This window comes from Castor canadensis, chromosome 4 (assembly GCF_047511655.1).
Source record: "Castor canadensis chromosome 4, mCasCan1.hap1v2, whole genome shotgun sequence".
NCBI classification, from domain to species: domain Eukaryota; kingdom Metazoa; phylum Chordata; class Mammalia; order Rodentia; family Castoridae; genus Castor; species Castor canadensis.
The window spans coordinates 146,757,175-146,771,972 of NC_133389.1; the positions used below are offsets into that span (position 1 = coordinate 146,757,175).

A 14,798-nucleotide genomic window follows, 5' to 3' on the forward strand; every position below is an offset into this window, starting at 1 on the left:
AGTTGAAAATAGAATATACACTTAGACAGAAAGGGTACACAGGAAAAGCATCTTAATTCCATTTGTCTAAGGGAATTTTTTAGAAACAATGGCCATTGAGCCATGATCCAGTCAGAGCATAAGTCCATACACCGAAAGCATGCCTCTTATTTATTTAAGCCACTAAGGGAAATGGTGAAATAAGAAGGGACCACTGCGTTTTGGTTAGGGCACTGGGGGGGCCCTCGTGTGGATACCATTGGTCATTGCAAACTGACAAACAGCACAGCAGAGTTTTTTGAAATTCTTAGTCCAGTTTTCTCTGGGTACTTACTAAAAAAAAAAAAAAATTGGCTCTCTGCGTATCTTAATCCTCACTATTAGTGAGGATTCCACAACCCCAAAGGATTGGATAAATATCTGAACATAATTCAACAAACGTCACTTCAGAAATATAGAGAAGACCCTATATTTAATAAAATTTTATCTCCCTAAAAGTTACATTAAGTTCTTCCTATGAGGCTGTCCTTGGGTAAGCAAAAAGGCTTTTATCATCTTTTCATGAGCATTTTAGAACATTATGAATTCCCTCTCACCTTCCTGAGTGAAATAAAAATTTTATTCTTCAATCCTTTCTCCTATGCCCTACTTTTTAAATTTGCGATTTAGGCTGGATACACTTGCACAGAAGCCCTGTCAACATTCCACAGATTTTCAGCCTCTAAATTATATCCTTTAAATCAAACTAGAAAAACAAAACATAACCAAAAAATTATAAAAAGTCAGCCCCATGGCACAAAACATCACATCTTAGTGGCTTCTACCAGCCCGCGGGCCAGTCCCTAAGACACACGACTCACCTCACCCGCACTGTGGCTGCGCTGCCTGGTCAAATGCTGCCGGTGAACCAGCGCGCTGGTAGGTCTGCAGCTCTGAAGGGGAAGCCGGGGGTCGATGAAGGTGGTGGCTCGGGAGTTGTGGTCCACAAAAAATGCCTAGGACACAATCCACTGAATCAATAGTCAATATATGCCACATACACACTCAGGAAAAGACCCACTTCTGAGTAATGATCACAGAAATGAAGTAGTTCCATTTTCTCATAATGTCCAATCTTTAGGAGAATTTCTTCTTATCCCTCAGGACAGAGCAGAATACAGAAAGCCACACTTAGACTGGCAAGAACATTATGCCTGGTTTTAGAAAATACTACCAGAGGTTGGACTGAAACATTGGTATAGAGCTATCAATTCTGACACTGGAGGCTAACAGACTAATAAACAAACATTGGGTAGTTTATGCTGTAAGAACATATTCCCTAATTCTCCAATCATCACATGAAATTAACTTGAATTCTGCTTCTCCATTCCTCACTTTCATTTTGCCCAGAGATCATCTCTCACCTCTTTCCCCAAAGAAGAAACAAAACTAGTTTCACCATAAATCATGTATATTTTTGTCAGGGGCTTTACATGGCTTCCTACATAACATATTCTGTAGCACAAACAGAAAGAAAGAAAAGAAAAAAGAAAGAAAGAAAGAGAGAGAGAAAGAGAAAGAAAGAAAGAAAGAAAGAACTCTAGAGATAGTCATCAAAGATATGATCTTAGAAGGAGCCATAAGAATGGACATTGGGCTTCTATTAACTGATACTCTAGTCTCTTCCCTGCATGGTTATTACAAATTCTTATCATCTGAAACTTCAACATCATTGGCTTCTCTTTTCCTCTTCCTTTCCCTACGTGGTCAGCCACCAAACCCTTCCTATTTCCCCATTGTAGTAGCTTCTGTTCCCTCCCAGACTGAACACCACTTCAATATTTCAGGGCTTTATCCTATGCATGCATGTAATAGTAGTATCTCAGTTGTTACACATGTCTATCATCTTTTTTTCATTTCACTGATACTTTGTTGTAAGAATATTTCTTCTAAACACCTTGATTGTATCACTATCCCCAAATCAAAGTCTCTACTAGTTACCCATTGTCTATAGAAAAGTTATCCCAGCACTTTGGTCAGTTTTTTTAAGACTCTAAAAATCTCCTTCCTACTTCAGTGCCTTTCCAGTTTAGTCCATCCCACACACCAAACTCTTATCACATACCAACTGTGACTTTGGACAAGCTGCTTATGTTCTCCACAAAGACATGTCCCCTTCATTCATAATAAACATTTCTCTCCCATAATAAGCTAAGAGGATGAAAACTATGATTATCATGTTTACTTTATGTTGATGACGTGAAGTCATGAATGAGCATAAACAATGCAGAAAGGCATTTTGCTTGTTTAATTATAAAACCTTACACAAGAGCTATTTAGAGTTACTATTGGGCCAAATGTTGTAAGTTTTCAAAGCAAAATTCACTCAAGGTGATAATGACCCCCATTATTTCAAGTACAATTAGAAATTGTAAGTGTCCATGATGAGATAAAGTTAACTGAGCCATCAAAGATAAAAGGGACTTTAAGGATAGGCAGGAGACTCAGTATCTATATGTAAATCAGCTGTCTGGGCACATGAAATACAAGTACCTAAGCAAAAAGAACTAACTTTCCAAACTGAAAGAGTTCAGTTAGCAAAGTACCTAAAAACTACAGATGAATGTGTGTGTGTGTGTGTGTGTGTGTGTGTGTGTGTGTGTGTGTGTGTGTGTGTAAGAGGCAGATGGCATATTTATGCCTATTTTTTAAAACCACCTTGCTGGGAGTGCAAGTTCATGCCTGCCCAGTACTCAGAAGCAGAGGCAGGAGAGTCACAAGCTTGAGGCCAGCCTGGGCTACATAGCAAGACCTTGTCTCAAAAAACAAAAAACAAAACAAAGCAAAATTGCCTTCCCATGTGGAATGAATTGTTCCTATACACTCCTTCATTATTCCTGACACTTTCAAAATATCATAAAATAAGGAGCAAATAATTTTTCCAAGTGGACATGTCTAACTCCTAGTTTTAAATAACAGGTATTATAATCAAGTCCCCATCTTCTTTGTATAAATTACCATTAACAAACTTTTATTGTTAACACAATATAAACCATGCTGTTTAATGGAAATAGAGTGCTAAAATAGTATTGCCTGTTTAGTCTACATAACTTCTTAGGAATGTTTTCAAAGGATGGGTGGCCATTAGATGTACAGTGATGCCCTTGTAATTATAAGGACTCCTGGGTGTCCACATCTAGGTCAATTGTGATTTGCATGTAATGTCATAACCTAATTTGATGCTAACAAATTGTCTAAAATCCATTCTCTAAAGAATTATACTGTAAATGCCTTGAGGGAAGGAACTATTTCTTAGTCACCTTGCCATCCTCAAGATCTTTTAAGGCTAACAGGGGAGAAGGGGGCTCAATAACAAAGTAACAAATTGCCAAAATAATACACAGATTCTTGACCAAATCGTGAGGAGACAATTCACAATTAACTAATCAAGTATTAAAAATCATGTTTTTTTTTACAAAAACACAAAAATAGTTAAAAGATGTAGAAAAAAAATAAAGAGGTGTGTGTGTGTGTGTGTGTGTGTGTGATGTGAAAGGTATGGGAAATTAAAGACCATAATAACATAAACAGAATAGAAGGCTTCTAAATCCATTGTAGATATGAATAAGCTACCAGGTTAAAACTTGCAAAATGGAGGCAGAATCATGATTAAATGCTTGGGATCTGGAAGAGGCATCTGGTTCTGAACACTGGCCCCACTGCTTACTGACCACGTAACCTTGAGCAAACTGGCTACATTTCTTAAGTCTCTGTTTCATTTTTGTTAAATGGATCTAATCACACCTATTTTAAGGGAAGGCTGAATGGAATGGTTTATCTACATTATTGAACACAGTGCCCATGGCATCTCCAATGTGAATTACCATTATTATCACTTAGAATAGTTTTCATTTCTGAGACATTTCCCTCAGGCTCACACTGTCCTCTTACAGTCCATAAATTGGGTTCAAGGAAGAAGAGAGAGCGAGAGAACCAGTGAAAACTATGCTTCCCAGGCTCTTTGAAGTTGAGGGGCCAGGACTATATTCTGGCTGAACAGATGCGAAACAAGGCACTTCTGGGAGGCTATTTACAAGGGACAGATTGAGCCCTCCTGTCCTTCATCTATCCTGCTACTATTCCTTGAAACAAGGATGTACCAAACAGAGCTCCAGCAGCCACACTAAAACATGGAAATGGCTAATCAACAAGATGGAAGGAACCAGGGGGCTCCTGCAACTTGATGACCCACCAACTAAACCCTAGGCTGCTTGCCTCTGAACTTCTATATGTGAGCAAATATAATTTTCCATGTTAAGTTTTGCATAGGTTTTCCATCTTGACAAAGACACATCAATTCCTGATAACACTGAAGTCTCCCACTATAGAGAAAACAGTCTCTACAATTGAAGCCAGGAACTACTGCTATCACTGGGGATGCCTACCACTGTTTCCCATTATTACATTCTTCCCGCTCCCCTCGCACTTCCTCTAGTACTTGGTTTTAGAAAAGCTGTTAAGCTTGTGATGAATTAGGCTGGTCATAACAGCTACTCACAGCACTTGGCTCTAGCACTGTTTCAACATTGAAAAGGCTGCTACTGACCCCAGAAGCACAGTCTACACACCCTGCCCAGCTCCCACCACTACATTGGAGGCATTACCATGTGTGGGGGAATAGGTGCTATTTGTATCCCAGGGGTTCTGTTCCAGAGTGAGATGGAATGTGTATATTGTTTACACATTCTTGTTAAGTCTCAAGTACTTGGGAGAGGGGAGAAGGTTTCCATTAAGACCTCCGTCAATACCACAGAACCAGAGTACTAACAGAAAACAGCACAGAGCAGAAATTCCTCAGCATGCCTCTGGATCTCTCTGGGCCCACTGTGTGACCTTGGTCAGGTTTCCTAATTACTTTGCTTCACCCATGTAAAATGAATTATTCAGGTCACTGCAAGTTGTGAAAAATGTATTCTATTTTAAAATGAAGAGGAACTGGGTTCAGTCCCGAGCACTGTAACAGATAAATAAATTAAAAGTAAAATGAAGAGGAAGCACGAAAAGGCACTGTGCAGACTCTAGGCTGGCCACTTCTATTGCACATGTCAACCGTGTCAGGAAAGTAGATCACTTTCCCACAGGAAATGTTAACTAGTTCAAGCTAGCAATGAAGCTGACCTACTACCTTCTTAAAAATTATTATTTAGGTCACTTTTATGTTACAAGTTGCAAATAGTTTGCAATCTTTTATGAAAGTATCTCGCATGTATCAATTGTTTGTATAGAGTGTGTTAGGAATACAAACTTAATGAAGAAAGCAATTATCTGAAAAAATAAGTTCTTTTCATATTAGGTATTACCAAAGCAAATTTTGAACACCACCAATTCCCTACCATTAAGGAAACTCGCCCGAGCTTGCAGTGCTGGGCCAACTAAGATGAACAACTGAAAAACTGAAAGGAATGCAAATATACAAACTCAAATCTCATTTAAAAACTTCTACCCTTTCACAGCTCCGGGGCACAGTCACAGCCAGAAAATACGGGCTGGTTGGAGCCAAGTGGTATTTTCGTTGAGGCCAAACAAAATACATTTCTCTCTTTACACAATTCTTTTATTTCTTAAAAAAAAAAAAAAAAACCAAACTTCTATTATTTTAAGAAAAGAAACAGACGTCAGTATTTATGAAGAAAAACCAACCTCGGGCTCAACAAACCTAAGTTAAAGAAGTTTGAAATTGTTTCCAGTTAACATTTTGCCAAGCCAGGAATACCTACTAAAGGCCATGTCAACAAAGTACAACAAAAAGTGCTGCTAGCCATGCTGCAGAAAGACAGAACATCGGATTCTTAAGTTTTTTTCTCGTTTATCAGCACACTGCTGTGGAAGGCTGAAAATCGAGTTGCCCAAATCAACATATTTCAGGTGGAGATGGGCATTGCCGTGAAACCTGAAAATAATATGCTTTTGAAAATCCAATGCAGGCCATGAGGATAACTACTACAATAGAAAAGGCAAAAGTCATCTCCTAACTTCAGCAGCTCTTCCAGATTCCTGAAGTCTGGCATTTTACTCAGAAGTATAGACATAAAACCAAGTATCTGCTCTATTCATTCATTCAGAAAAGTATACAGCCCCCGAAAGACAATTTTCTTTTGCCATTGGGTTCTATGTGTATTTATTTGTGAGTTATTTTTTGATCTGACATTTTTTACCCCTTAAAAATAGACAAAGGATCCTCAAAAACGACATGCTATCTATAAATTTGGTTTAATTCTATCCCCATCTGGATTGCTACATAACTTGAGGTAATTAAAACAGGTCACCACCACAGAGGGGCATTCATTATTTCAAAACAATTAGAGAGATGTACCACAAAAGTAACAAATATAGGCAAACAGATAACAAAAACCTAATTTTCAAAGTGGAGCACTTATCTTGCTAATGGATTTTTGGGGAGTCATTTAAGACTTACAAATGTTCAATTGCACTTTACTCACTGAATTAAGTAAATATTGGCCACTAGTTTCATGTTGGATTAAAACCAAGATCCTCCCTGGGATAACTGTTGTCGCTACATGGGCCATTTGGGTCTGCTAAAATGAGAATTCTCAAAAAGGCTCAGTCTGTAGCAACTTCCACCATACAGATGTTCTGAAATCTGTCCTCAAAACCATAACTGCTATTTGCTGTAGTTGTCAAAGTGGGGTATTTGGGCAATTCTGATACTAAAATTTCCAGTGTGACTGTGAAAGTCACAAACCCCCAGAGTTAACAAAACTTGGATACAGAAATGGATGTCAATTTAGCTGGCAGAAAGAATATGGAAAAATGTAAGAAAGTATAGAAAAGAATATTCAAGTTCATAATATATAATTTAAAAAATTCGAAGTTTCTTAGTATTTCAATTTAGGCCCAAGCAGAATAATCTGGGGAAAACATCCATGTTAATACTGCTTGAGAGTACAAAGCAAGTACATAGTACAAAGGGGGTTGTTCCATATTTAATATTTGAAAGGGAAGGAAGTAAAAACAGATAAACAATTTTCTAAAAGTGGAATTAAATAAGCTCAATATGTAAATGAGATAGTAAGAACTTCATAGTTTCTCATGATTTTTTCATTATTCATGTCATTTTTACAGAATTCATTAATATAAGTCTCTTGAAATTTACCCATTACTTCCTCACAGGAACCCGACGTACCCACCTGGTGCTGTCCTGTCTCTGTGCCTTTACTTTGGGTGTTTTTCCTCCTCATTTCTATTTTCTCTCCTCTATAATCTCTTTTAATCAAAATCCTACCATCATGGAAGCTTCTGCTCAAGCGTTAGTTTTATTGTGACAAATTTCCAGGTATCTAGGCTAGAAACAAGTCATTCTACACTGGACCCTTGCATAACTTTAGACAGTGCTATGGCACCTACTCTGATAACTCAAAGGAAAAGCAGTGGGGGTGGGAGCTTAGTGGCCTACCACAGGAAGTGCACAATTCTGTGTGAATGTATGGCTTAGGTTACTCATCTTTCAAGGACATTTTTCTAAACCCTATTTTCATGAGCATGGCTGACGAGGAATATCACCCACCAGAGTAGAAGGCCACTGATTCAGCAGGAGAACAATCTGCCAGAGACATAACGACAGCACTCAGGCTAGAGAGGCAGAACACTCTGGGTCGATAGGCAGGTTTAAGGCAGAGGCAAGCATTCCAAGTCAGAATGCCCTGCAGTGCTCAAGAACAACATGCCTTACAAAGAGCAAGAACAATAAGAAAGAACTCTACTGTAGAATCACCATGGTGATCCCATAAGAGGAATGGGACACTTACATTCAACCTACTGTATATCCTATATAAGTCATCATGCATTTTCTTTTTTTTTTTGATGGAACTGGGGTTTGAACTCAGATTCTCACACTTGATAGGCAAGTGCTCTATCACTTGAGCCACTCTACCAGCCCTGTTTTTATGTTGGGTATTTTCCAGGTAGGGTATCGCAAACTATTTGCCTGGGCTGACCTCGAATCACGATCCTTCTGATCTCTAGCTAGGATTACAGGCATGAGCCAACAGCATCAAGCTCATCATGCATTTTCCATGAGAGTAAAGACTCATCCATGAATAAATTATTATCCATTTCCATAAAATCCCAAATTAACAGAACACTTTACTTACTGTTGTGTATCTATTCCTGCTCTGCCTACCTATTGAAAACGATGTTTTGGGGAGTGAGGTAGCAGTAGCCAGACAAGCACCTTGCATCCTACTCTTTGGGCTTAGGGAGCTGTATGTTTCACTTTACTATGCAAATATTTTTATATCCCCTATCCTTGCTGTTCCCAAATGAGGTTATAAACTTCTAAAAGTCTGAATGTTTATAGCCATACCACTCTGAACATGCCCAATCTTGTCTAAAGTTTTATGAATGTATAGCTTTTATCTTCTAAAATGTAGTAATTCCATTAATGAATTGTGATCATTATTAACCTAATTATTACTGTTTTTCTTTCACTTGTAATACCACTATTACATAATTTGGTGCTAATCACTGCTTTAGGAGCTGGACAGCACAGGTACAAACCCTCAGACTGAAGAAGACTGAGGTTCTTCACTGTATCCAAGAATCTTAACTCCACCCTAGCATAAGTTCCTCAGATCCATCAAATTAATAATGGTAAAACCAGAACAAAGCACACACACACACACACACACACACACACACACACACACACACACACTCCAAGGTTAAATAAATTTGACTTTCTTTATTAAAGCACATTTTGTTTACTAAATATTTTATCTCCTTGAGTAACTCAGCCAAGAACCAGAAACATTTAAATAAATCACATTTTAATAATACTGATACATATTTATTACATAAATAATAAAATGCCTATATCAACACTACTATTCAGATCCTAAATTACCCTTGATTTTTCACATTTCTGAGAGTTTAAGGATTATTGTAATACACAGAAATTTTCTTTTTATACTGGCATTCTTTCTTTGCTTGTATGTTTCATTTCAAAATGAGGAAAGTCAAAATGTGTGTCCTGTATGTTAAGTGAAAATCCTAGGCCTTAAATTCAACAGATATACAGATGTTGGTCACATGGTCTCAAAAGAACAATTCTTTATAAAATTAAACTTGGCTTAATTGCCAGTCTCAACATTACAAAATTTAATTAGGGAAATAGAGTAATGGAACAAAATACTACTAAAAGCAATACTACTATGCAATTTTGGAAGAGATTTCTCCTAATACAATTAAAAGCAGAAAGCATTACTGCATAGACTGTTTGTGCACTATCCCCACCCCGAGTGAAGGCATTAGGAAGTAGGGACTTTGGGAAGCGATTAGGTCATGAGGGTGGGCCCCTCATGAATGGGATCTGTTCTCTTTTAAAAAGGCTCTGATATCTGTGTTGTTCCTTCCACCATTTATGAACCATTTGTGCGGGCGTAAGCCCTCACTAGACACCCAATCTGCTGGTACCTTGATCTTGACTTCTCAACTTCCAGAACTGTAAGAAATAAACTTCTGTTGTTTATAAGCTGTGTACTCCTTGATATTCTGTTATAGCAGCCAATACAGAACAAGAAAATTGAATAACTGATACTAAATCCAATCTAGAGCCATATCATCTAACCTTTAAGAAAAAGAAGGCAGAGATCTATAGAATCGAGGAGCTGAGGGTTGGTGGAGTGGCTCAAGTGATAAAGTATCTGCCTAGCAATTGTGAGGCCCTGAGTTCAAACCCTAGTACAGCCACATTTAAATAAAAAAGAAAAGATAGACTCTAGGAGCTGAAATGGGAATTTTGGCTTTCTAATTCAACCTATTCAGCTTTTAAAGTTTTATTAGCATTTAATTTGGGTACAATATAATTTACTCATTTAATGTGCCTCACTTTTTTAGTATAATTTTAAAAAAAGGATTGGGCCACCATTTGAATTTTGCACTATCTAATTTCAGAACATTTTGTCCCCATACTCATTAGCATTCACTCACCACCCCCCCCAATCCCCAAGTAATCACTAGTCTACTTTCTGTCCCTACTTAGCTACATAGCTGCCTATTCTGGACACTTTGTGTAAACTGAATGATGCAATATGTGATCTTTTGACTAGTTTCTTTCACTGGGCAGAAGTTATCACCCATGTTGTTTCAAGTAATATCCCACTGTATCTATTTATTACATTTTATTTACCCATTGCTACATATATGGTTACTTCCAGCTTTTGAATATTATAAACAATGTTACTATGAACATTTATATGAAAGTTTTTATGTGGAGGCATGTTTCATTTCTCTTGGGTACATACCTAGGAGTAGAATTGTCAGATCACATGGTTTAACCTTTTGAGGAACTCCCAAACTATTTCCAAAGAGGCTATACCATTCTACATTTCCATGAGCAACATATGAGAGCTCCAATTTCTTTACATTCCTGCCTGCCAACACTTGTTATTTTTCTTCCTTCCTTCCTTCCTTTCTTTTTGCATACTGGGGCTTGAACTCAGGGCCTTGCTAGGCAGGAACTCTACCACCTGAGTCAAGTCACTAATCCTTTTTTGCTTTAGTTATTTTTTTTTTTTGGATAGGTTCTTGTGGTTTTGCCTGGGGCTGGCCTTGTACTGAAATTCTGCTATCTATGCCTCCCACATAGCTGAGATTTTAAGCATGGCTACCACACCCAGGTTATTTTGAGATGGGGTCTTACTAAATTTTTGCCTGGACTATCCTTGAACTATGATCCTCCTGAATTCCACCTTCTGAGTATCTGGGATTATAGGCATGCATCAATATGCCCAGTCCTAATTTTCCATTTTTGGAAGTATAGTGACCCCGGTGGGTATGAAACAGTGCCTCTTTGTGGATCCTCCTGAATTCCACCTTCTGAGTATCTGGGATTATAGGCATGCATCAATATGCCCAGTCCTAATTTTCCATTTTTGGAAGTATAGTGACCCAGGTGGGTATGAAACAGTGCCTCTTTGTGGTTTTAATTAGCATTTTCCTAATGAGTAATGACATTCAACCATTCAAACAAATTCATTTCTTGATTATGATATCAACAAATGGTGTTGAATAACTGGAGAGCCATATGCAAAAAAAATGAAATTGGACCCTTACCTCACACCATTAAAAACTGACTCAAAATGGATCACAGATCTAAATGGATCAAAGAACTAAAACTGTAAAACTCTTGAAAATTCAGGTTTAAATATTTATAACCTTGAGTTACATGTTTTCTTAGCTATAACATCAAAAAATATGAGTAAAAAAGAAAATATAAATAATCTGGACCACATCAAAATTAAGAACTTTTGTACTATAACCAATACCATTGAGATAGTGAAAAGAAAACATGAGAAAATATTTACAAACCACGTATCTGATAAAGGACTATCATCCAGAACATAACTTGTTTTTATTGGGGGGGTGGCACTGGAGATTGAATTCATGGCCTTGAACTTGCTAGGCAAGCACTCTACCACTTGAGCCTCACTCCCAATCCAATATAAAGAACTTTCACAACTCATAGCTTGATGTGGAGGCTCACACCTGTAATCCCAGCTACTTGGGAGGTAGAGGAAGGATGATAACAAGTTCAAGGCCAGCTCAGGTAAAGTTAGGGAGACCATATCTCAAAAGCAAAATAAAAACAAAAAGGTTAAGAGTGTAGCTCAAGAAGAAGAGTGCTTTCCTAGCAAGTGGGATGCCTGGATTTAATTACTGGTACCACCAAAAAATATTTTTTTATGACTCAATAATGTGAAGATAAATAAAAATAACCCAAATAAAAATGTGCAAAGTACATGGTGGTGCACACTTGCAACCCCAGCTGCTACTGAGACATAGGTAGCAGGATCATGGTTCAAGGTTAGCCCAGGGAAAGCCAGTGAGACCCAACCCAACCTCAAAAATAAAAGGCTTGGAGCATAGCTCAACTGAGCAAGAACAAGGGCCTGGGTTCAACCCCTAGCACTAAAAAAAAAAAAAAAGAGCATAGTATTTGAATATACGCTTTTCCTAAGAAATGTACAAATGTCCAATAAGCACATGAAAAGGATGGTCAACCTATTCATTGTACAAATAAGGAAAGTAAGACCCAGAGAATTAAAATGATGCCTCTCAAGTGCTATCTAGAGAAGCCTTGTATAGGAAAGCTTTAGATACAAAAAGACTTGAAGGGTGGAGGTTGTATTCAGGTGTTTGATTTACCTCTTTGAGCCTTGGTTTCATCTATAATAAGTAAAACCTGTTTCACAAAGGTTCCTAGCATGAGGCCTCTAGAGTTTTTAGGCACAAAGCCATCTATGTGTTTCTGACCATGTGTCCTCTGTTAGAACACCTGTGATCTCATCAAGACCTATATGTATGGCTCAGCTTTGAAGGACACTGGTAATCCAACATTTGGTCTGGAACTCTCTTTCTTGAGATGTTAAAGTATCTTTCATTTCCAAAAATAATTCCTTCCAACAGAGTACAGTGGTTAAGAGTCACATTCCTAGAGTTTTGAGTCCGGGGTTTCTCATTTGCTTGTTAATAAATACATTATTTAATGGAACTAAATTTCAGTAAAATGTAGATAATATCTGCCTCATCAATTGCCATGAGATATAAATAAAATAATTCATAGGAAAGTACCTTGTACAGTGTCTGGCACATGGTATGAGTTTAATAAATGCAGGCAGAATCATTATCTTTATCACCTGCATCATCAGCTTACCTATCAAGACCTGATATTTTGTTCTTACTCTGATTAATGATTAATTGTAAATGAATATGTGCTCTCTTTCTTCCTCTCCCATTTTTATCTAGCACTATCTCCATCTCACTAGCAAACACAGGTTTCACCTTACAACTCCCAAACTGAGCATATAGGATCTATAATCTTGTGAATTCTCATCCATTCATCCAATTTAAAATACTTGAACTTAATTACAAAAAAAAAGAAAAGTCTCTTCTGAAATTGAAGGCATGTAAAGCATACAAACATAATCAGTCCCTTCTCCAAACACTTAATGCAAAAAATCCAAGAGGACATATACATTAAGAGAGATCAAATGGGGCAAACCTAGAGCTATTTCTAGTAAGAACACAGGAGGACAAAGGAGGGAGAGTGGAGGAGAAAGCCTGGAAGCTTTATCCTTTGTCCAAAGCAAAGATGGCTGAATAACCAGGAAACTACAAATGACACAAGTTTCATTCATTAACTTGTTTGGAGAACCTTCTATGTGAAAGCACTATGACTGAACAGGGAGTATCTCAAAGATAAATAAAAGAACTCTCAAAAAGATTCAGCACCATTTCACCTGTGTGACAACCACAAATCCATTCTCTTTCATCAATTCTAAACTTCATGCTTACCACCTCTAATATGTCATCTGAGAATTAGGGATTTATTTTAAAGGCTCTATAAAAATCAAGTCAGTTAGTTCAAAGGGAGCTTTGGGCTCCTCTCATGCATTAAAATCCATGCACTTTGTAACAACTATCTTGACTATGTACAGGTTCTCCAAAAAGACTGCAGGAAGCTGAGTTCAGGATGAGTACCAGGTTCCTGTGGTACTATTACTAAGAGGTAGTTTGGGGGAAAGTGGTCTTTACTGAGTACTTACATGTTTCATTTGCCTTGAATGCTCTCCCCCATCTACTTTGTTCCTCACTTCTTTCAAGTATCTGTTTTCCTATGGTCTTATCTGTGACACCTTCCCCAACCACCTTATACAAGATAGCATTCTCCGTTACTATTTTTCTGTAGACCTTGTGCTCTGCTTTATTTATATCATAGCAAATCACCTCTTGGCATGCTATATATTTATTTACTTGTCTCTTGCCCTGACAACGGCAGGTGTGTGAAGTAGTTGGCCTATCTGCTTTATATAGATGCACAATAAAGATCTGTTGAATAAATGGCCCAAGGATTGTTAAGTACTTTAAATATCATGTAATTTTAATCCTCACTATCTTTTAAGTCACACATTTGAAAACTTTTCAAAAGCAGGGAAACTGAGGTTGGTTATGTAATTCTTAAAGAGCATAATGTTGTAGTTGAGAGCATGGCCCCTGGAACCAGACAGCCTGGGTCAGAGCATGGCTCAGCCTCTAGAGACATCAGAGAAGTTGTGAGCCCTTCTGGCTCTGTATCTTTAAGAGGCAAGACTAACAGCACTGCTTTATCAAGTTGTGGTGAGGACTTTCTACATGTAAAGAGCTTAACCAGTTCATGGCTCATAATAGGTGCTACACAAATGTTAAATAAAAATAAAATCCTAGCTAAGGAATACCTTATAGTAAGCAAGAACTTTCTCATTCTGATTTCTTACTCTCATAACAACTTCCTGACTATAACCAGGCTTTCTGGTTCATCTACAAAGAAAGTGCAGATAAGGTTACCCTGGCCTGTGTAACACAGTTATGTTTCTCTTCCTAAATTAATCAGAGTTGTTAAAGCCACAAACAAAATCAGGATTTTAAACTAACAAGACCGAAGCTCGACCCTGGTCAGTGTCTTGTGCAATGGCTTTCTCAGTGACTCCCAGCAGCCTCTCCAAACAATACCACAGCCTTTTATTCAAATATCTACAACACAAGCTGTATAACTTGCGAGAAATACTGTTGCCTAAGAAATCTTCTTTGTAATCATTGGAAAATGGTGAGAGATGACAAGGACAAGAATACCCAGGAAAAAGTGCATTTTGCCAAGCTCATACCTCTCCATGTCATAGATTATTTCAGAATGGTGGTATAGGGCTTTTAATCACAGACAACCTGCTGTGCGGAGTTCTCCAGCCCTCACTGAAAGGGTAGAGCCAAGCACAAAAGCCACAAGC

The 14,798-nt window shown here is 37.8% G+C and overlaps 1 protein-coding gene across 5 annotated transcripts in view; it reads right to left on the reverse strand.

Moving 5' to 3' along the window:
- Window positions 1-14,798, reverse strand: part of Hecw2 (HECT, C2 and WW domain containing E3 ubiquitin protein ligase 2) — a 366,611-nt gene that overhangs the window by 70,398 nt on the left and 281,415 nt on the right. For all 5 annotated transcript variants that reach the window (XM_074071319.1, XM_074071318.1, XM_020167497.2 and 2 more), the window contains one exon: window positions 840-974. In XM_074071319.1, the coding sequence (XP_073927420.1) occupies window positions 840-974 (135 nt within the window). The remainder of the gene's footprint in view (window positions 1-839; window positions 975-14,798) is intronic.